Source organism: Orycteropus afer, unplaced genomic scaffold (assembly GCF_000298275.1).
Source record: "Orycteropus afer afer isolate SDZICR_OR568_19922 unplaced genomic scaffold, OryAfe1.0 scaffold00068, whole genome shotgun sequence".
Taxonomy (NCBI): Eukaryota; Metazoa; Chordata; class Mammalia; order Tubulidentata; family Orycteropodidae; genus Orycteropus; species Orycteropus afer.
In genome coordinates this window covers 2,290,770-2,315,001 of record NW_006921655.1, presented here as the reverse complement: position 1 = coordinate 2,315,001, position 24,232 = coordinate 2,290,770, and the positions used below count along the sequence as shown (strand labels likewise).

At 40.0% G+C, this 24,232-nt stretch overlaps 1 protein-coding gene across 1 annotated transcript in view; it reads left to right on the top strand.

Moving 5' to 3' along the window:
- Position 1: 1 nt before the first annotated feature.
- The window catches only part of EIF2AK4 (eukaryotic translation initiation factor 2 alpha kinase 4), a gene marked incomplete at its 5' end in the record, with an annotated part of 148,113 nt that continues 123,882 nt past the window's right edge, over positions 2-24,232 (top strand). Inside the window, 3 exons of the mRNA XM_007940511.1 lie at positions 2-121; positions 17,810-17,922; positions 21,382-21,484. Coding sequence (XP_007938702.1) covers positions 2-121; positions 17,810-17,922; positions 21,382-21,484 — 336 coding nt within the window. The remainder of the gene's footprint in view (positions 122-17,809; positions 17,923-21,381; positions 21,485-24,232) is intronic.

The following is a 24,232-nucleotide window of genomic DNA, read 5'->3' as shown; positions in this document are numbered from 1 at the left end:
TGGCCGCGGCCGCGACGAGCCACAGGAGAGCTACCCGCAGCGACAGGAACACGAGCTGCAGGCTCTAGAAGCCATCTACGGCGCAGACTTCCAGGACCTACGGCCGGACGCGTGCAGACCGGTAGGAACGTGGCTCGCCCCGCCCGGCTGGCGCGCCCTGGCTCGCCTCCTGGGGCCGGAGCTGAGACGCTTCCTGATTGGGCTGACCCTTTAGGATCCTGCAGCCCTTCCATCCCCCCAGATTCCGCCTACGCTTACTTTTTGTTCTTGCACACACAGCCACCCGGCCAGGTCCCCGGAACCGCCATCTGGGCCGAATTCTCTTACATGATTTCCCCCAAGTCGGCTGTTCTTTCTTACCTGGTACTGCTTCTTACCTCCTCTGACACCGCATAGCATTCCTGCTACCCTCCAGCCTTGCCCTCTTTTTTCTGAAAGCCCTTGAGGATGATACAAGAGCACCTTCGTATTGGACTCATTGCCGCTTTGTTCTGGAAGCGCTTTTGGGCACTTGCACAGACCTTATTGATTATTTCAGTCAGGACCTTCTTCAGGTCTCACCCTCCGGTGTGTCAGAACTATAAAGCACGTAATCGGCTCCTTGCTCCCCAGGGAGCCTCACCGTGTTTGCCAGGATGGAGGAACTTTCCCTCTGTACCTTCCCAGGCGCTTAGCTGAGAGTAGAGAATACATTATCTTACCTGTAATGGAGAGTGTGCTAAGTCTACATATATTTAAATGGCATTTGGTTTAAAATAATATTTTTCTTTTTGTCTGAAAGTAAGTTAAGGCACATTAAGCTGCTGGTACTGACAGTTTTTTCCCCATGTTGAGGACTTGATCTACCAAACTATTAGGTCTGTGAATATTATTTAAAAAGTAGTACCTTCCTTCAAACCAGAAAACCAAACCCACTGCCATCGAGTGGATTCCGACTCACAGTTGGCAGACAACTGCCCCAAAAGGTTTCCAAGGTTGTATATCTTTATGGAAGCTGACAACCTTGTCTTCTGCAGAGCACTGGTAGATTTGAACCGCAGATCTCTGGTTAGCAGTCGAATGCTTTACCAACTCGCCATCAGAGCTCCTTATAACTAACTCCTTTCATCTGCTTTTAATTAATCATTCCATAGCATCTGCCTCATCTACGTATCCAGGATTTCCTCAAAAATTGGATGTTCTGGACCTGTCAGGGCAAAACGTACTCCCTTTCACCCTGTGTGCTTCTTCATTCATTCATTAAATATTTACTGTCCTTGGCATTGGGTAGTAGTGGTAAAAATAAAAACTTCTGCCCCCAGGAAGCTTAATTTTCTAATGCTTAATTTCAAGAGTTACTTTAGCCTGAAATTGCAAAATAATGTAAACGTTTCCCTTGTGTATGCTTATAATAAAATAGTAACATAATTATCCAGTGATCTGGCTACTTCTCCATTCCAGAACATTGTTGAGAATCAGGAAGTAAGCCCATTAAGCAGCTGGCCGAAATAAGTGTCACAATGTGTACACCCCATAGGCAGTGCAAAGCCCCTAAGGCTTGGTTCAGAGCCAACTTACTTATTTTATACACACCTAATTGTCTGGTTCTAAGACTACAGGAAATGGAAAGGAAAAAGGAGTTGCTGAAGATAGGGATACGGATAAACTTGAAAACTTGCAGCTGGTGGCTTTTTTATAACAAGATAGACCAAAAAAAAAAAAAAAAAAACACACCACCTTAACTGTGGAAAACAGAATTCAATTGGTTGTCTATGGTTTGTAGTACACAGCACAAGTGGCCTTAAACACTTTCATTAGGCCCCAAAGGTAAATAACGGATGGTCATAAAGATGAGCCAGAGTTTAGTCACTCAGTAAGTCCTTATTATCTATCACCTGACAGTTGCCGATCTTTAGGAAAACTTTATGCAGATCCACAACCCCTTATCCAAAACCCTTGAGGCCTGATGATTTCAAAATTTGGAAGTGTTCCTGCCCATGTTCATGTTCACACATTACCGAATGCTTTCTTTGGTTTCTGGGGCAGCATCCATAATCAAACACACCAACGAAACCTGTGAATTTTCAAAGATTCACACTGAGGGGGGAAAAAAACAAAGATTAGCCTCTTGTCTGTTAGACCAAATTTGCTGCCAATAAGCTCAGATTTTTTTTTAAACTTCTTTTGGAGAGATTGTTATAATGTAGATTTTAGTAGCACAGGTATGTTAATTATAAATAACATTTTGAGGTGTATACTACAAATTAGTTTACATATTGAAAATGTTCAGATACCACTGTTTTATTATATGATTTTCTCTAAAGTTACTACTTAATTGTATTGGTTAGCTTTACATTTCAGCAAAGGGTCTGCTCATTTATATTTTGATGGCTATTCCAAACTACCCTCCAAAAAGCCTGCTTTGTCTCTGAGCCCGCCAGAAGTATATGAGAGTGCTTGTTTTCCCACATCTTCACCAACACTGTGCGTGTCAGACTTTTCATCTTTGCCAGTAGGTAGATGAGACATATCTCATTTTAATGTATGTTTCTTCAGTTATAAATTATGTAGACCATCTTTGTAAGTCATGGATTTTTCATTTTCTATGAACCTGTTCATATTCTTTGTCTATTTTTGTACTGTATTTTCCTTTCTTCATTTGTAAGAGCAATTTATATATTAAGAAAATTAGTCCTTTGGTTCGTGTCTTGCAAATGTTGTTGTTAGCTGCTCTCGGGTCTGATCTGACTTAGAGACTGTATACACAACAGAGAGAAACACTGCACAGCCCTGCACCATCCTCACAATCATTGCTACGCTTGAGGTCATTGTTATAGCCACTGTATCAATCCATCTTGTTGAGGGTCTTCCTCTTTTTTGCTGACCCTGTACAAGCATGGTATCCTTCCCCAGGGACTGATTCCTCTTGATAACATGCCCAAAGTGTGAGAGATGAAGTCTGCCCATTCTCGTTTCTAAAGAGCATTCTGGCTGTACTTGCACCAGGGTAGATTTATTCCTTCTTCTAGAAGTCCATGGTACATTCAGTATTCTGCACCAACACCACAGTTCAAATGCATCAATTCTTCTGTGAACTTCCTTATTCATTGCCCAGCTCTCACATGCATGTGAAGCTATCAAAAATACCGTGGCTTGGGTCAGACACACCTGAGTCTTCAAAGTGATATCTTTGCTTTTCAAACATTTTAAATAGAGTTCTTTCATAGCAGATTTGCCCCATGCGATACATTGTTTGATTTCTTGACTGCTCCTTCTATGGGCATTGATTGTGGATCCAAGTAAAATGAAATCCTTGACAACTTCAGTCATTTCTCCATTCATTATAATGTGCTCTTGGTCCATTTGTGAGGATTTTTGTTTTCTTTGTGTTGAGGTGTGATCCATATCGATGACCGTAGTCTTTGATCTTCAGTAGTGAGTGCTTCAGGTCTTTACTTTCAGCAAGCAAGATTGTGTCATCTGCCTATTGCAGTTTGTTAATGAATCTTCCTCCAATCCTGATGCTGCATTCTTCATATAGTCCAGCTTCTCACTTCTTGAATTATTTGCTCAAGGTACAGATTGAATAAGTACAGTAAAAGAAGACAACCCTGACACACACCATTCCTGATTTTAAACCATGAAGTATCCCCTTGTTTTGTTTGGATGCCTGCCTCTTGGTCTATGTGCAGGTTCCTCATAAACACAATGAAGTGTTCTGGTATTCCCATTCATCACAATGTTATCCATAATTTGTTATAATCCACGTAGCTGAATATTTCTCCCTAGTTAACTGTGCATTTTGATGTTTCTATGATTTATGCCTTTTTTATATTTAATATGGTCAAATCTGACCTATTTTCTGTATCATGATCCCTATGGTTTATTTCTTTCTAGAAAATGCTTCCTTATTCCAATGTTACCATAAAATGAGTCCTCTGAGATTTTCTTTTAATTCTTTCATGACTTCATTTTTAAACTTTCATCAAATAAGTATAGAACTAGCTTTGTCTATGCCACCACCACCACCCCCCCCCCAGGGAGCTCTGGTAGCATAGTGCTAAGGCATTTGACTGCTAACCAGAAGGCTGGTGGTTCAAACCACTTAGCCACTCCTCGGAAGGAAGATGGGGCAATCTATTTCCGTAGTGATACTGCCTCGGAAACCCAAGGAGGGGTCACTGTGAGTCGGGTCCGACTTGATGGCAAACAACAACAACATGTCACACCCCCAATAGTTCTTACCTCCATCTGCTTTGAAGCAACCCTTCCCCAATCTTATTTCGAGTAACTTCAAACCTGAGGGGCTCATCTTCTGGCACTATATCAGATAGTATTTCGCTGCTGTTTATAAGGTTTTCCTCCTCAAAGTAGAATCAGCCTTAAAGATATGGATGGATTAAAGCTCTTGGGATCTTCATTTGCTGATGTGACACAACTCAAAATCAGAAGAAACAGCTGCAAACATCCATTAATAATTGGAATGTGGAATGTACCAAGTATGAATCTAGGAAAATTGGAAGTCATCAGAAATTAAATGGAACACATAGAGATCAATATCCTAGGCATTTTAGTGAGCTGAAATGGACTGGTATTGGCCATTTTTCATCTAACAATCATGTGGTCTGCTGTGCGAGGAATGGCATATTGAAAAGGAATGGCATCACATTCATTGTCAAAAAGAACATTTCAAGATCTATCTGGAAGTACAACACTATGAGTGATAGGATAATATTCATACACTGCAAGGAAGACTAGTTAATGTGGCTATTCAAATTTATACACCAACCACTAATGCCAAAGATGAAGAAATTGAAGATTTTTATCAACTTCTGCAGTCTGAAATTGATCAAACGTGTCATCAAAGTTCATTGATAATTACTGGTGATTGGAATGTGAAAGTTGGAAACAAAGAAGAGGGATAAATAGTTGGAAAATATGGGTTTGTTAACAGAAATGATGCTGGAGCTCACGTGATAGAATTTTGCAGTTACCTTTTTTCAACAACATGAATATTGACTACACATGTGGACATCCTTGGGTGCAATACACAGGAATCAAATTGACTATATCTGTGGAAAAAGACAATGGAGAAGCTCAATATCATCAGTCAGAACAAGGCCAGGGGCCAACTGTGAAACGGACCATCAATTGTTCCTATGCAAGTTCAAGTTGAAGCTGAAGAAAATTAAAACAAGTCCAAGAGAGCCAAAGTACAACTTTGAGTATATCCCACCTAAATTTAGAGACCATCTCATAAATAGATTTGACACATTGAACATTAATCACCAAAAACCACACAAGTTGTGGGATGATATCAAAGACAACATGCATGAAGAAAGCAAAAGGTCATTAAAAAGAACAGGAAAGAAAAGAGCAAAATGGATATCAGAAGAGACTCTGAAACTTGCTTTTTTTTTTTTCCCAAATGACATATTTTATTGGGCAAATATATTGCAAAAGAGTTCCATAAAGTGCTTAAGAGCAAAGATGTCACTTTGAAGACTAGAGTGCACCTGACCCAATCCACTGCCTTTTCTTTTTTTGTTGTTTAAGAGCTTATTTTACATTCAATGTTATGTGTACATTTAGTTTCATTCCCATTTACCATGACCAACCCTAACCCAGTCTCCTCCCCTCCCTACTCTGTAATCCTCCCCCTGTGCCCCTCATATTTATGCACTTGTGTTTGTCCTGCATTTCCTCAGTTTGAATGTTGGTCCACTGGTGTCGCATGGTCTATTGCTCTAAGGGTTGTATTACCATAGAGTATGTGGGTGCAGCATCCTGGGTCTGCGTGTACATCTTGTTAACTATTGGGCTGAGAGCCAGCCCCTTGGGGTGCATTTTATTCCAGGCACAGAATGTATTCCAGGGCCATAATATTGGGAGTCTCGCCAGATTTCATCTGACCAGTAATTCTGGTCATTATTGAATTTTTGGATTTTGTTCCATGTTTTCCCTCCCACACTATCCAGGATCTCCAGATTTGATCCTTTTCTGAGTGGTTGGCATTGGTAGCTGGGCACCATCTAGTTCTTCTGGTCTTGAGGGCTGTTGAACTTGCTTTTGAACATAGAGTAGCCAAAGCAAATGGGAGAGATGGTAAAGTAAAAGAATTGAACAGAAGAGTCAAAAAGCAGCTTGAGAAGACAAAGTAAAGTATTATAATGAAATGTGCTAAGACCTAGAGTTAGAAAGCCAAAAAGGAGGAATATGTTCCACATTTCTGAAGCTAAAAGAACTGAAGAAAAAAATTAAGCAAGTTGCAGTGTTGAAGGATTCTATAGGCAAAATAACAGAACAAAACACTACCCAGTCCTGTGCCAGCTTCACGATCCCTACCATACCTGAGTCCATTGCTGCAGTCACTGTGTCAACCCATCTTGTTGAGGGCCTTCCCCTTTTTTGTTCACCCTCCACTGTACCAAGCATGACATCCTTCTCCAGGGAGTGGTCCCTTCTGACAGCATGAACAAAGTGGGTTAGACAAAGTCTGGTCATTCCTGCTTCCAAGGAACATTCCAGCTATACTTCTTCCAGAACAGATTTGTTAGTTCTTTTAGCAGTCCACAGCACTTTCAGCATTCTTCTCCAACACCACAACTCAAAAGCTTCAACTCCTCTTAGGTCTTCTTTATTCATTGTCCAGCTCTCACATGCATATGAGGCTACTGAAAATACCACGGCTTGGGTTAGGCACATCTTAGTCTTCAAGGAGATATCTTTGCTCTTCAGCACTTTAAAGAGGTCTTTTGCAACAGATTTGCCCGATGCAGTACATCTTTTGATATCTTGACTGCTGCTTCCATTGGTGTTGATTGTAGAACCAAGTAATATGAAGTCTTTGACAACTTCAGTCTTTTCTCCATTTATCGTGATGCAGCTTATTGGTCCAGTTGTGAGGATTTTTTTTTTTTTTTTTTTTATTGCGGCATAATCCATTCTACAGACTGTAGTCTTCAATCTTCAGCAGTAAATGCTCCAAGTCATCCTCACTTTCAGCAAGCAAAGTTGTGTCATCTGTGTACTTCAGGTTGTTAAAGAGCTTTCCTCCAATCCTGATGCCATATTTTTCTTCATATAGTCCAGCTTCTCAGATTATTTGCTCAGCATACAGATTGAATAAGTGTGGTAAAAGGATACAACTCTGACACATTCCCTTCCTGATTTTAAATCATGCTGTATCCCCTTGTTCTGTTCAAATGACAGCCTTCTGGTCTATGTACAGGTTCCTCATGAGTACAGTTAAGCATTCTGGAATTCCCATTCTTCTCAGTGTTATCCACAATTTGTTATCATCCACACAATCGAATGCCTTTGCATAGTCAATAAAACATAAGTAAACATGTTTCTGGTATTCTTTACTTTGAGCCAAGATCCATCTGACATCAGCTATGATCCCTCGCTCCACATCCCGTTCTGAATCCACCTTGCATTTCTGGATGTTCTCTGTCAGTGTACTGCTGCAACTGTTTTTTAATTATCTTCAGTAAGAATTTACTTGGATGTGACATCAATGATATAATTCGATAATTTCCACATTCTGTGGGATCACTTTTCTTTGGAATGGGTACGAATATGAATCTCTTCCAGTCAGTTGGCCAGGTAGCTGTCTTCCAGATCTCTTGGCATAGCTGAGTGAGTGCCTCCAGCATGGCATCCATTTCTTAAAACATCTCAATGGGTATTCAGTCAATTCCCAGAGCCTTGCTTTTTGCCAATTGCTTCAGTGCATCTTCGATGTCTTCCTATAATTGCATTGGTTCTTGATCATGTGCAGCCTCCTGAAATGAATGATCATCTACCAGTTCTTTTGGTATAGTGACTCTTTGTATTCCATCCATCTTCTTTTGATGTTTCCTGAATCATTCAACATATTGCCTATGGAATCTTTCACTATTGCAATTTGAGGCTTAAATTTTTTCCTCAGTTCTTTCAGCTTGAGAAATGCCAAACGTTTTCTTCCCTTTTGGTTTTCTAACTCTTTGCACATTTCATTATAGTAATTGATTTTGTCAGCTCCAGCTGCTCTTTGAAATCTTCTGTTCAGCCCTTTTTTCTTGTCATTTCTTCCATTTCTCTTAGCTACTCTTTGCTCAAGGGGAAGTTTCAGAGTTTCTTCTGACATCCATTTTGGTCTTTTCTTTCTTTCTTGTATTTTTAATGACCTCTTGCTTTCTTCATGGATGATGTTCTTGATGTCATTCTACAATTCCTCTGGTTTTTGGTCATTGGTGTTCAATGCATCAAATCTATTCTTTAGATGGCCTCTAAATTCAGGAGGAATATCTTTAAGGTCATATTTTGGCTCTCGTAGACTTGTTTTAGGGAGCTCTGGTAGCATAGTGGCTAAGACACTTGCCTGCTAACCAGACGGCTGGTGGTTCAAACCCACCAGCCACTCCTCGGAAGGAAGGTTGGGCAATCCTACTTCCGTAGTGATACTGCCTCGGAAACCCAAGGAGGGGTCGCTATGAGTCGGGTTTGACTCGACGGCACATAACAACAACAAGAAGACTTGTTTTAATTGTCTTCAACTTCAACTTGAATTTGCATATTAACTGTTGATGGTCTATTCCACGGTCAGCTCCTGGCCTTCTTCTGGCCAAAGATATTGAGCTTCTCTATCGCCTCTTGCCACAGATGTAGTCAATCTGATTCCTGTGTACTCCATCTGGCGAAGTCCACATGTATAGCCGCTGTTTGTGTTGTTGAAAAAGGTATTCTCAAGGAATAAGTCGTTGGTCTTGCCAAATTCTATCACGTGATCTCCAGCGTTATTTCTATCACCAAGGCCATATTTTCCAACTACCGGTAATTCTTCTTTGTTTCCAACTTTTGCATTCCAGTCACCAGTGATAATTAACACATCTCGATTGCATGTTTGGTCAATTTTAGACTCTAGAAGTTGTTAAAAATCTTCAAATTCCTCATCTTTGGCTTGTAGTAGTTGGTACATAAATTTGAATGATTAACTGGTCTTCCTTGTAGGAGTATGGATATTATCCTATCACTGACAGCATTGTACTTCAGGATAGATCTTGATACATTTTTTGTGATGATGAATGCCACTCCATTCCTCCTCAATTTGTCATTCCCAGCATAGTAGATCATAAAATCGTCTGACTCAAAGTGGCCAAAACCAGTCCATTTCAGCTGACTAATGCCTAGGATATCAGTCTTTATACATTCAATTTCATTTTTGACAACTTCCAGTTTTCCTAGATTCATACTTCATACATTCCATGTTCTGATTATTAATGGATGTTTGTAGCTGTCTCTTCTCATCTTGAGATGTGCCACATCAACAAATGGGGATCTTGAATGCTTTACTCTAGCCACATCATTAAGGTCAGTTCTACTCTCAGAAGGAAGGTTGGGCAATCTACTTCAGTAGTGATACCTCCTCGGAAATCCAAGGAAGGGTCTCTATGAGTCAGATCCAACTTGACAGCAGTGAGTTTGGTTTGGTTTTTTGGCTACTCTGAGGAGGCAGCTCTTCTCCAGTTGTATTTTGAGCACATTCCAAAATGAAGGGCTCATCTTCTGGCACTATATTGCACAGTGTTTCAGGGGTATTCATAAAGTTTTCCAGTAGTATATCAGACTGCTGTTCATAAGGTTTTCATCAGATGGATCTTTCCTGAAAGCAGAGAACATCAGAAAGATGTTTATTTGTTTTATTGAGATTCAAAAGCATTTGTCTGTATGGTTCATAATTATGGATAACATTGTGAACAATGGGAATTCCAGAAAACCTCATTGTGCTCATATGGAACCTATCTGTAAACCCAGAGGCAATTGTTTGAACAGAACAAGGAAACAATGTGTGGTTTAAAATCAGGTACTGTGTGCGTTGAGGGTGTATCCTTTCACTGTATTTATTTGATCTGTATGCTGAGCAAATAATCCAAGAAGCTGGACTATATGAAGAACAGCGTGGCATCAGTATTGAAGGAAGACTCATTAACAGCAGATGACACAACGTCGTTTACTAAAAATGAAAAAGACTTGAAGCACTTACTGATGAAGATTAAAGACTACAGCCTTCAGTGTGAATTATACCTCAAAATAAAATAAATAAATAGAAAACCCACAACCAGACCGGTAAGAAACATCATCATAAACAGAGAGCAGATTGAAGTTGTCAAGGATTTAATTTTACTTGGATCCACAATCAACGCTTATGGAAGTAGTAGTAGTAAAAAAAAAAAAAAAATCAAATGATATACTGCATTATGCAAATGTGCAAAAAACCTTTTTTGAACTGTTAAAAGAACAAAGATGTTAACTTTGAAGACTAAGGTGCCTGATTCAAGCCATGATGTTCTCAGTTGCCTCATGTGCATGTGAAAGCTGGCCAACGAATAAGGAGAACCAAAGAAGACTTGATGCTTTTGAATTATGTGTTGGCAAAGAATGTTGACTGTACCATGGACTGCCAGAAGAACAAACAAATCTGTCTTGGAAGAAGTACAGCCAGAATGTTCCTTAGAACCAAAGATGGCGAGACTTTGTCTCCCATACTTTGGACATGTTATCAGGAGGAACCTGTCCCTGGAGGAGCATATCATGCCTGGTAAAGTTAAGGGTCAGCAAAAAAGTGGAAAACCCTCTATGAGATGGATTGACACAGTGGCAGCAACAATAGGCTCAAACATAGCAACGATTGTGAGAATGGCACAGGACCAAGCAGTGTTTTGTTTTGTTGTACCTAGGACCACTGTGAGTTGGAACTGATTAGATGCCACCAAACAACAGCAGCTTTATCTAAATAGAGATCTGTTTCCCTTACCCCCAGCAAACCAGTTAAATTTAAACAGTTAAATTTTCAGTCTTCACCACCAATTTGAAATCCTACTTTTACGTTATAGGAGACTGCCAGCTTCATATGAATATATATTCACTCCTACATGCTCAATGCCTAGTATGAAGGTCCCAGAAGTTGTTGCTGAATGAAATAATTCCTATATAATTTTTATCTATTTATTGGCTCTCTATTCCATCTCATTACTAGTTAAGTAACACTAGGAGTCCTGGTGGTGCAACAGTTAAGCACACGGCTTAAAAGTTGACTGTTTGAACCCACCCAGTGGTTCTATGGGAGAAAAATTACAGCCAAGAAAAACCCTGTGGGGCAGTCCTGCTGTGTCATATGGGGTCACTATGAGGTGATTCCATCCAACAAGAACCACACAGCTTTTATACCAAGCCTTAACATTTAGTGTGGCTGCCTTTTACTTTACAAAATTTTCCTGATTAATTTTATATTAGCTTTTCCATATAAAGTTTAGAATCAATTTGCCTAATTAAATAATAATAATAATAATTCTGGTATTTTTATGGGAAGAACATTACATTTATTTAATTTGTGAAGAATTCATATTTACTTCTGAATATTTTAATATTTGTTTAAAATGAGGCTGTAGGTTATTAAACTTTAAGGGATATAAACAAACACAACCACTGCCGTGGAGTTGGAGCCAACTCATAGAGACCCCTCCTCGGGTTTCCGAGGCAGTATCACTATTGAAGTAGATTGCCCCATCTTCCTTCCGAGGAGTGGCTGGTGGGTTTGAACTGCCAGCCTTCTGGTTAACAGTCAGATGCCTTAGGCACTATGCCACCAGAGCTCCCACTGGGCCTGCTGAATCTTGAATATCTTATTTTAAGATCATCTGCATGACATTTTCTCTTTTATCACCTCAGTCAGTATGAACTTAGAGCACTCTTCCTATTTGTTGTTCTGAAAGAAAGTTTTAACTGGTCAACAGCAAAGTGAGAAAAATTAAAGGCAGAATAGTGTTTGAGTGAAGATGTATTAGTGAGATAAATTGACCCTTCCTAAAAATAGACGATGCTTTGTTCTAAGATTTTGTCCATCCTTCTGATTTTGGTATTAAAATACCCTGTGCTTTGTAAAGTAATATATATAGTGAAAGGGATGTGGACCAAAAATATTTCTTTTCTTGATAAAATCTTAAGTTGGTGGTTGGAAGCCTTTCCAAATTTCGTGGCCTATGAAATGAAAAAGCCTGCAGAGCTTTGATTTGGTGGAGAAAGCACTGATAAAATTTGTCTTTATCTGTCTAATTAGTCTTTCTCTTCATTTTTCTCTCAAATATGGAGATATGTAGCCTCCAGACTTCACTTGGTTGTTGTCAGGAAATGAATAACAATACCACAAGCAAAGACTGGCTGATGAGATTTATTTCAGAATAACATGAAGTAGTATTTGGGGGCAAGGGGAGCATGTAGATTAACAAGATTGGTCATAAATTGATAATTGTTGCAATTGGGTGATGGATATATAGAGTTCATTATACTATTTTTTCTGATTTTTGTTAAGTGGCTGAAAGGGTGGCTGTTTAAGGAGACCATCAAGGCAATAGTTTTTCATCTTTTTCTTAGCAACTAAATATTCAAACAGTCCTTAGCAATTAATGCTTTGTATTCTAAATTCTGTCTAATATATAAAACAAGTGAAAACTGGGCTGCTCTGGTCGACAAGGCAAAAGGAGGCCTGGAGCACTGTTAGTTTAATTTTACCTCACCCCTTTGAGGCTCCTCTGAGGAAACCTACCAGCCTTGACATCTGCTTTTATTCTTTCCTGTCCTCCTCTTAGCGGGACTTTGAGTGGTAGATGGTTAATGGAAGCACCTTGGAAGACCTGGCAATCTACTTCTAAAAAATCAGCCATTGAAAATATTACAGAGTGAGTTCTATTCTGGCATACATGGGGCCATCATTAGTTAGAATGTTGAATCAGCTCCAAGGCCACTGGATTTGGTCCTTCTCTTATTCCAGAAGAAGGGCCCCTCTTCTTTTCAAAATCTAATTCATCTCTTGTGCCTGGCATCCATCACCTTCTGCCCTGTGAAGTGTTTAATAGTTGCTTTAGATACTAATTTTGTATCTTTCCTGTTCTTCCATAACACTCCTATCAACATGCTTATGTGCTTTGGTATTTCCCATCTTTAAAAACAAGACAAAGCACGTTCCTTCTTTGATTTTACATCCCCTCAGTCTATAGCCTCATTTTCTCTCCCTGCTCCTTCCCCTCTTTAATACTGAAACCCAGACCTTCTTGAAGAAATTTCTAGACTTGCTGACTTCACTTCCTCATCTGATGTTCACTCCTTAGTACACTCTGGTTCACCCACTGAACTCATGTCACCCCAGTACCCCAGTCAGTGGGTACCTTCTGTCCTCATCCTACTCAACTCTGAGGAGCGTCTGTGACAAGACACCTCCTTTATGTTTTCCTCCCTCACAGCTAGCTCTGTTTGTCAGCTTGTCCTTCTCTATCCAACTTCTAAATGTTGGAGTATCCTGGGGCTCAGTCCTGGCCCCCTTTGTACCTCCTTATTAGGTGATCACATCTAACTCCTTAGCTTAAATATAATTTCTATACTGACAATTCCCAACTTTCTGTGTCCATCTAAAGCTTCTCAGACTTTAAGGCTTAGTATCCAACTATCTACTTAATATTTCCACTAGGATGACTCACAGACATTACAGACAAAATATGACCAAAACTGAACTCTCCTGGTTTTCCTCCATCTTGATAATTGCCATCAATTTAAACCAAATATCCAAGCCAAAAACCTGAGTCATCCTTAATTCTTTCTTTCTTTTTCACTACCTACATCTAATCCATTGGTGAGTATAAAAAGGGTATAGGTGTAAAAAGGGGTGATATCTAATCTATAACTTCTTAAGGAGAGGGAGAAGTATCAAGATCAATAGCCTAAGGCTGATTCCTGTGAGGCGGAGGTCAGCCTCCAACTTCAACCTTTTTACTAATTCTGACACCTACTGTCCTTCCCACAGCACTCTCTGCTTCTCTGCTAGGGTCGCTAATTTGTTGCAGTGGCCACAAAGAACTCATAGACAATACTTACAAGTATGTGGCTTATTAGGAAAAACCAATCCGGGATCAGGAATACTCAGGATATAGTTCTTCAGTCATGACAGCCTCACTTCAGCCATGCCACAGGTGTGTCTCCCTTTGGCCCTCGGCCTCTCGTTCCCATGGCCTCTGCCCTGCTTGGGCAAGTGTTACAAAGCTGTTTTAGCTCTGCCTTTGCCAGAGGCACCCCACTCCACCAGCAAGCCTCCTGCCCAAAGGCACTCAGCTTTCCGCTCCATAGACCTAGAAGCCCACTGCTCTGTCTCGTGCCAGCCTCTTGCCTTCGCCTCTGTTTCTCTGCCACTGCTTCTCATCATCTCTTGCCATTTCTTGCCATCTCAGCAAAGTATTACAGTTCTGTCTCCTGGGTCAAAGAGGTCCGGTCCAGGATGTGCTCTGCTCCTGACTCTTCTTTCTTCATAGTAGTGAGAGTCTCCCTTTCACCCTTTGAGATGGCTCATTTTAAGTCTAGCCAGATGGCAAAACTGACCAGTCCCCATGTTAGAGTTCCATACACCTTATTTCCATGGTTCTGCCTCCCAGAAGGACGTCATGTACCTTATTTACATTATTAACAAGCTATGCAATCCTGTTGGTGGGCCACAAGCACCTCATATTTACATAGTTCCACCCAGTCATCTGGTGGGAGTCTCAAAGACCATGGCTAGAACAAGAAGTTACTGCACTGCAACAAGTCTTGCCATTCCTACCTCCAAAACATACCTCAAATGTACTTTCTCTTTTTCTCCTTTGCCATCAACACAGACTAAATTATAACAACTTTGGCTTCTGCTCTCCCTTCCCCATTCATTCTTCACCTAGCAGCCAAAGTGATCTTTTGTGTGTGTGTGTATGTGCTAAAAATATAACAAAATATTTGCCAAGTCAACAATTTTTACATATACAATTCAGTGACATTGATTACATTTGTCATATTGTGCAGCCATTACTACACAGTGAGTTATCATTATCATCTGCATGTTAAAATCCTGCCAAGACTTTCCACTTGGTATAAAATGCAGACATCTACCTGGCTGACAAGGCACTGTGTGATCTGGCAGCTACCTAATACACCTGCTTTACTCGTTCTCCCCCTGCACCCCGATGTTCAGACACAATGGCCTCATTTTGGTTTTGGAACACACCAATCTCTTACTCACTTGTGAGCCTCTTTCCTTGTCTGGGATGGTCTGTCTCTGGCTTGTCTCAGCTTAAATGCTCATCTTCAGATAGGTCTTCCTAGAAAACCTCATCTAATTAGGTTTATTCGCACCTACCCCGGATGGTTCTCTAAGCCATAGCTTCAAAAGAAATTCCCAGACTTATGGTTACGTATTTATTATGTTGTTTTCCCCCAGCACACTGGAAGTTCTGTGACTGCTGCAACCATGTCTCTTTTTTCTCATTTCTGGATACTAAGCACCATGCCTGACACAGAGTCAGCCCCCAATAAGTGTGGGTGACTCACAAATGAATAAGTGAATGAAAGGTCATTACACACGGAATGTTTAATCCTCTCCAGGACCACATTCATTGAATTGTACTTTAATAGAGTATTCAGCTTTTTTTGAGGTTTATTATAATCAGCTATGTAAAAACTACCTTTGCATATATTGTGTACATAGTTGATGAGAATATTGTTCATTACATAACTTAGTCACCATATATAAGTTTCTGTGTTATAAATTTCTGTTATAATTTAGTGTTGACAAGTACTTTGTTGCCCTTGAGGAGTATGTATGACTTTTACCTTTCTGATATTACCTTTCTTTTGCCCTGGCTGCCTGGACATTCATAGACAAAGTTAAGGCTGAGTCACTGCAACATTTTAGCTCTCAGGACAAGGCTAGTGGTTACGAAAAAGAAACAAGTTTTAGCGTTAAAGTTGGGTTTGATTTCCAGCTCTGTCACCATCTGTCTATGATAAGAAACTTAAACTCTCTGAGCCCAGATTTCTTCATCTGTGAAATGGAAATGGTATCTACTGTGCTGAACTGGCAAAGTGTCTGGACCATATGAATGTTCAGTAAATATTTCTTCCCTTGGCCTGCCTAGTTTTCAGTATGTACACATAATAAAAACTGCCTCAAATCTTTTTTGAAAAACAGTGAATATAAATAAATTAAAGAACAATAGAGTATTTGGCTATTTGGTGAAAAGTAGTTGATAGAAAGCGTATACAATTTTAGAAGAGTTATCAGATTTCTTCATGTCAAGGGTTTTCACTTGTTAACATATCAGTATTCAAGTCTTGATATAAATAGCCACTTCTTAGAAAGGCCTTTCTCTTGTGCATGTAAGAGATAGATGACAGATGCTAATACCAACCAGTGTGTCCACAATACTGCATTGCCATTAACACCAAACACCAGGCTACAGATAAACACATAAACACCTGAGATGATCAGATGGGGGTCAGTGAATACACTTAGTAAGTACACTCTCGACCAAGGATAGATTCAGCGGAGGCTAATCTTGCACAGACAGCAGTGATACAAAACACCTGCAGTCCCTACAGAAACAATAGAAGACAGACACAGAGTAACCCTCACAGACAACCAGACACTACGGGAGAGACATCCAATAGATCTACCATCTCAGGACCATAGTACTGGGGGACACCAGACTCAATTGGCACAACAGAATACATAAAAGCGTTGCTCCACATCCTACATTGGTGAGTAACAACTGGGGTCTTAAAAGCTTGCAAGAGGCCATCTAAGCTGAGACAAGTCAGAGACAGACCATCCCAGACTAATGGTCTCCTAGCATCGGAAGCAAAGAAGAATGGCGGAAAAAAAAAGGGGGGGGCATTTAGAGACAATCAGCCATAGGACACGATGGCCCTTGAGACCAGAAGAACTGGATAGTGTCTGGCTACCAATGCCGACTACTCAGGAAAGGATCAAATCTGGAGATCCTGGATAGAGTGGGAGGAAAAACATGGAACAAAATCCAAAAACTCAGTAATGACAGAATTACTGGTCAGATGAAATCTGGCAAGACCCCCAAGACTATGGCCCTGGAATACATTCTGCTCCTGGAATGAAACACACTTCCAGGGGCTGGCTCTCTGCCCAATAGTTAACAAGATGTACATGCAGACCACTCAACCCAGGATGATGCACCCACATACTCCATGGTAATACATCCCTTAGAGCAATAGCCCACAGGGCACCAGAGGACCAACATTCAAATTCAGGAAATGCAGGGCAAACAGGAGTGCATAACTATGAGAGGCACAGGGGGATGGTTACAGGGTAGGGAGGAGAGGAGACTGGGTTAGGGTTGGGCATGGTAAATAGGGAATGAAACTAAATGTACACATAACGCTGAATGTAAAACAAGCTCTTAAAATAATAATAATAATAAAGGCCTTTCTTGACCCACCTGTTCTTCTCCCCCATCACTGTGTCCTGTTGTTGTTTTGTAGCTGCCATTGATCCGACCCCCAATTTATGATGACCCCATGTACAATGGAATGAAATGCTCCCTAGTCCTGTGTCATCACCGTGATCAGTTATGAATCAGACCATTATGATCCACAGGGCTGTCACTGGCTGATTTTTGGAAACAGATTGCCAGGCCTTTCTTGCTAGTCTCTCTGTCTTTGGAAGCTCTGCTGAAGCCTGTTCAGCATCGTAGCAGCGCCCAAGCCTCCCCTGCATTTAGGCCAGCCCTTTGCACACAATTAGCACTCAGTAACATTTGAATGTAACTGCTTAGATAGTCATGAGAAGGAAAATGCATTCTCTCTGGCACAAGTTTTGTTTTTAAACCATATTTTATGAAAATATACCAAATAACCCATAAAATGACATATTTTAAAAGTAGAACTTTTGAACAAAGATGATCATTTTCTTAATCTTCATTGATTGATTTTCTAGGAGAAAAAAATTCTTTTTCTCTTTTAGGTCAAAGAGCCCCCTGAAATAAATTTAGTTCTGTATCCTCAAGGCCTGACTGGTGAAGAAGTTTACGTGAAAGTAGATTTGAGGGTTAAATGCCCACCCACCTATCCAGATGTGTGAGTACATTTGTAAAGAGCTTTGATGTGATGATTCTGGTTACGTAGTACCACTCTGACAAGAATATACCGCAAATGTGATGGCTTGAACAAACAGGAGTTTATTCTCTTACAGTTTGGAGGCTTTATGTCCTAGTTCAAATTGCCAGGCTCTAGGGGCTGGGTGAAAGTCCTTCAACCTTGGGCTTCAGCTCTGCTTCTTTCTCTAGGCCCACTGAAGCTAGAGGCTTTTCTTCACTCAGGCAGCTGCTGGCTGCTGAAGTTGAGAAGCCCAAGGTTGACAAATAAAATGTCACAGTCCTGGTGTTACCAAACCACACAGCAGCCATTAATTCAAGTCCATTGAAAGCCCCAAGGCAGAGCATGGCAGGCTGCTGAATAACGACACTGCTACGTGCAGGGTTCAAGTGTGCCATAAGCTAGAGACTGTTCCCCAAGGCTTTTCCTTATATATAGGAAGCAGACCACATTCCTAAGGCAGCTCCTCAGCTGCTCACAGTAGATTCCACCGTGGAGTTGATTACCAGTCTCATCATGGGGAATACTACATCCAGCTGCCCAGCCACTCCCAGGCCCAGCCAAGTTGACACACAAACATAACTACCACAGTGATCTTAGTTTTCTGTGTTGACAACTCAGAAAGAGATAGTAATTAATGTTTTCTTCTTCCTGTCCCCATTCCATTTAAAATTTATTCCCTATCACCTTTAATTCATCAAAACACATCAGTAATAGAAGTTTTCAGGAAACCAATCTCATTGTCAGTCTGCTCGTTCTTATCATATAGTCACTACAAATATTAATCTTTACACAGTGACTAATTGCCTCCTCTGATGTGTTAACTTTTGTTTGTCTAGTTCTTCATAAACTAGGAAGTGGAGTAATCTAGAAGAAAGGGATAAAGATGTGGTGACTATTAAAAATATGTGTGTATTTCATTTTAAGATTGGATTGGCATTAGAAATAGTATCCTGTGCTGACTATGATCCTTTACTTCCTAAAGTAAAGGAATATTGAGAGTTGCAGTCTTCTCACTGGACACTGCTGGTGATTCTTCCTTGTGCGAGGCTGTTCCATGCACAGCAGGATGTTTAGCAACTTTGACCCCTACCCACTAACGCCAATAGTGTCCTATAGTCATTGGGACAAAGAAAAGCCCCACATATTTCCTGACTCCCACTGGAGTTGATACTACTTCTGGTTGAAAACCACTGGTTAATGAGAAAGCATTAGCAGTCAGTCAGGATTCAAGTGTTCTTTTCTAGAAGTATCATAAATATTCAGTATAGTCTTTCCCCAGACTTTGCATATGGAAAGGCAGACTGGCCTATATCATCTTACATGGTTCAAACTTACTCTGCAGGGAACCAGTGAAGATTTTTGAGAAGGAAAATGGCAAGTAAAAAGGAAGCACTGCCTTACACCCACCCCACTGCCCTCAAGTTGATTACAACTCATAGTGACCCTATAGAACAGAGCAGAACTGCCCCATAAGGTTTCCAAGGCTGTAAATCTTTATAGAAGCAGACTGCCTCATCTTTCTTCCATGGAGTGGCTGATGGGTTTGACATGCCAAATTTCATTTAGCAGCCAAATGCCTTAACCACTATGCCACCAGGGCTCCATCTGCCTTACACAGTGTGTGCTAAAGTAATGAAATTTGTTTCCCTAAGAGGTGATGGAGGATATGAAAATACAGGTAGGTCAAGATTGAGCACTTTGAAGACAGTGAAGTCTTTTTTTGCTCCCAACACCATGCATAGAGTATATATGTTGTTGTGTTGTTTGCCATTGAGTCAGACCCGACTCATAGCGACCCCTCCTTGGGTTTCCGAGGCAGTATCACTACGGAAGTAGATTGCCCCATCTTTCTTCCAAGGTGTGACTGGTGGGTTTGAACCACCAGCCTTCTGGTTAGCAGTCAAGTGCCTTAGGCACTATGCTACCAGAGCTCCTAGAGTATATATAGTAAGTACAAATTAATTAATTAATTTCAGGGTAAATAAATTTGTGGGGGAAATTAAGACAATGCCAGTGCCTCAAGAACTAAAAACATCTATTCTTCTAAAAAAATCAAAATAAAGAAAAAATTAGCGATATAAGTGTAAAAATGTTACTTTTAGCATTATCTATGAAAGCAAAAAAATTGAAAACAGTCTAAATACCAAACACTAGAGCAGGGTTTGTCAACCTTCACACTGTTGACATTTTGGACCAGATAATTCTTTGTTGTGGACAGCTGTTTTGTACACGGCACAATGTTTAGCAACATCCCTAGCCTCTATGTGCTAGATGCTGGGAGGACCCTTCCCTTCCCTAGATTGTAATAACCAAACATATCTCTAGACTTACCCAGATGTTCCCTGGGACACAAAAATGTCCCCTGCTGAGAATCATTACACTACAGAATTATTCAGGTAAACCTTGATGTGTCCACTTGATAAAAATATCATGGAGTAATTAAAAAAAAACATGGAAATGCTTATAAAAAGTTAAAAAGTAAATATAATATCAGCTACATGAAATTAGGAATTAAGGTGACAAGGATATTAGGACAACTTTGGGAAATAAAGTATAATTAATTAGTATTATCGATGAATTTTTTACTATTCTGATAATATGGCTATATGATGGTTATTTAATTTTTTAAAAAAAAAATAATGATGTAAGCTTGTCTTTGGGGGGACGTTCCTTATTTTTTTTGAAATAATATTATGTAGGAGAACTTTCCTTTTCTGTAAAGTCATCCTTGATGCCACTCTGAGAAGTGGAATCCTGGGTTAGATGGACCATACAGAGTCCTGGGACTGTATGATACTTCTGTTATTGTTCCCTCATATCATTTACTTTCTCTCAGATTTCCATGTATCCAAATAGAAAATGATCATAGCAACTTGTCATACTGACGTATTGGGAGAACACATAGATAGGTGAATAGTAAAGACTTCATGAAAGTAAAGTACCAGAAATTACTCAGGATGCTTGGCAGGGAGTGATGAGGCATCACTGGAATGATTTTTTAATAATGAGAAGAAACCCAGAGTTGGGGATCTGGGGCAAATCAAAGCCCATAGATAATAACTGATGTTGGAAACACAGGAAATTTTAATCAAGTTATAAAGTTGAAATCATAAACAGAGGCATTGGGGAGATACTGGCATTAAGCCCAGTAAAGCTAGGTCACCTGGGGGGTGGGTTGCCTGATAGCCCAGAGTGAAGCCTTTGACCAGCTCTCTCCCTCCCCACAGAGTACCCGTGACTTTATGCTGAACTCTGTGTCAATAAGAGTCCCTGGGATATAATTGAAATCCTGTTGAGATTAAAGAGGATGTTGCTGGGGCATAGAGAGGTTAACACATGAGACCTGTATGAAATCCCCAGCCCAGTGCTTCGAACTTGGCAATATTGTGAACAGGCCGTACTTTCTGAAGTGCTTCATTTTTCTTTTTTCTTTTCCAGTGTCCCTGAAATAGAGTTAAAGAATGCCAAAGGTTTATCCAATGAAAGTGTTAATTTGTTAAAATCCCGCCTAGAAGAACTGGCCAAAAAACATTGTGGGGAGGTAAGAATTGCTGACCTAGGATATTATAAGAGAGTTGTAAAAATCTCATTATGTTCACCAGCTTTTGCCTACTGCCTTTTCTTTGTTTTGAAGGCTCCTCCTGTGTATCTCAAATCGAATTTGGACTAGAATGTTTTGTTTCTTATTGATAGTGACAAAGGAGAATGTTGTTACTTGTATATCTGAAATTTAAAGTATTTAGGAATTGCAAATTTTAGAATATGTATAGATGGCATTAATGATGCTTAGGAGCTCTGGTAGTGTAGTGCCTAAGGCACTTGACTGCTAACCAGAAGGCTGGCGGTCCAAACCCACCAGCCACTCCTTGGAAGGAAGGTTGGGCAATTTACTTCCATAGTGATGCCACCTCGGAAACGTAAGGAGGGGTTGCTATGAGTCAGGTCCAACTCGATGGCAGTGTGTAATGATGCTTAGTGCTATCTGTTTATATTCTAAAACTTGTAATTCCTAAAAACTGTCTAATGATACTTAAGGAGCCCTGGTGGTGCTTAGCTGCTAACTGAAAGGTCAGCAGTTAGAACCCACCAGCCACTCTGGAAGAACTATGTGGTGATCTGCTCCCGTGAAGATCACAGCCCTGGAAACCCTATGAGGTGGTTCTGCTCTGCCCTGTGGGGTTGCCATGAGACAGAATCGACCCTATAGCAGCGGGTTTGGGTTTTTGTTGTTGTCATTTTTTATGACAATTAAGAATTTTTCTGAAAATGGTTACTGGTGTAGCCACTGTGGAAAAGAGTTTGGCAGTTTCTTAAAAAACTAAAACATGTGACTACCATACCCCAGAGAAATGAAAATTTATGTTCACACAAAAACCTGTAGACAAATGTTTATGGCAACTTTATTCATAATAGCCTGAAACTGGAAACAACAAAATGTCTTTGAAAGGAGGCATGGTAATCTAGACCATGGGATACTACCCAGCAATAATAAACTATTGATAAATGCAACAACCTGGATGAGAATTACGCTGACTGAAAACAGCCGTTCCCAAAAGGTCACACAGTATATGATTCCATTTATGTAGCATCCTTGAAATGACAGAAGTATAGAAATGGAGAACAAATTAGTGGTTGCCAGGTGTGACAGAGGGGGTAGGGTGGGAGAGAGTGGCTATAATCTTGATTGTCTCAATGTCAATGTCCTGGTAAACATTGTACTACAGTTTTGTAAAATGTTACCACTACAAGAAACTGGGTAAAGGGTACAAGGAGGATCTCTCTGTATTATTTATCATAGCTACATGTGACTCTAATTATCTCAAAATAAAAAGTTTAATTCAAAATAAAGCAAAAAAAAAAAAATTCAAAAAAAGCTTCATAAAGGATTAATCTAAGAAACCAGAGGATTTTCTGTAAGTGAATTTTTAATGTAACTCTGTATTATTTTTTAGTTAAACATTAGAGTCCTCTGCCTCTAGAAAGAACTCTTGAATAATTCCCAAGGCCTCGTTTTTTTGATCAGGCTGTTCTGCAGTTACTTTTAGTACTTCATCAGTCCCTAAAGTTCTTGGAAACAGTAACAACTGTATATAATACATATAGCCGAAAGGCACTTTACAGACAATACTCTGATTCACTTTTAATGGAATGTAAGTGAAAAATCATCTGATCATTTTATATGACATGAAAGTTACCTTTGGTGCTCTTAAAAATAAAATTAACGTTAAAAAAAAAAGATATGCAACTTAGGGAACTATGTTGATCTGAGTTGACAGCACACAACAACAACTGTTCTTAACTCTTCTTGGTTTTACATGATGGGATAATTAAGCATGGATTTTCTAGGCAAAAATAGTGATTTTACATAAGAGTGAGGAAAAGATGGGTTATAATGAAAAAGAAGTCTAGTCTAAGGAAAACACACCAGTACTCTGCCCTAGAAACCACTTAGTCTTGCCCTCCAGAAAGAGTTCTAAAACCCAATGGAGAACTCATATGTGAACATTCAAATGTAGAATTTAGTTCTGAACTAAATGTAAGTGCTCAGATATAGAAGGGACATAAAAGGAATAGAGTATGTCACTAATTAATCAAGAAAAACCATTTTTTCTGATATAAAAAGGTGAGGGATGGCAATGTTTGGTCAGAAATTGCCTGTTTGCATACACTTTCCAAAATAAAAGCTTGAGTCAAGACCAGGTCATGCCAGGTTTGCTGGTCTGATAGAGCCTAATGGAACCACTGAGACTATGCCCTTCATGTCTGGAATTGAACCCATACCTGTAGCTTCCAGCCAAACAAAAGATAGGCATATGAGGTGAACATTTACATTAGGTAGATATACTCCTTGGAGAGAACAGTCATGGGAGAACAGAAGGGCTATGTATGCACAGGGAGACAGCTTAGGGTGCAGGAATGCATGGAGAGAAAGACACAGGGAAGAGGTATCTATGGAGAGGAACTGGGAGGGGAGCTGTTGCATTGTGGGAATTGTAGTCAATGTCATGAGACAAAGTGTATGTGAGCTGCTGTATGGATAGTGAATTTGCTCTGTAAGCTTTCACTCAAATCACAATTAAAAAAAAAAAAAAAAAAAAAACTGGGTCATGGTGGTAGGTCCAAAGTGTGCAAAATAGTATAGCCAGGCCCATAGCAACTATTTTCAGAAATATTCTTAAGCATCATAAGAATCAATTCTACTTACAGCAACCCCACAGGGCAGAGTAATAACTGCCTCGTGGGAGCTCTGGTAGCTTAGTGCCTAAAGCATTTGACTGCTAACCAGAAG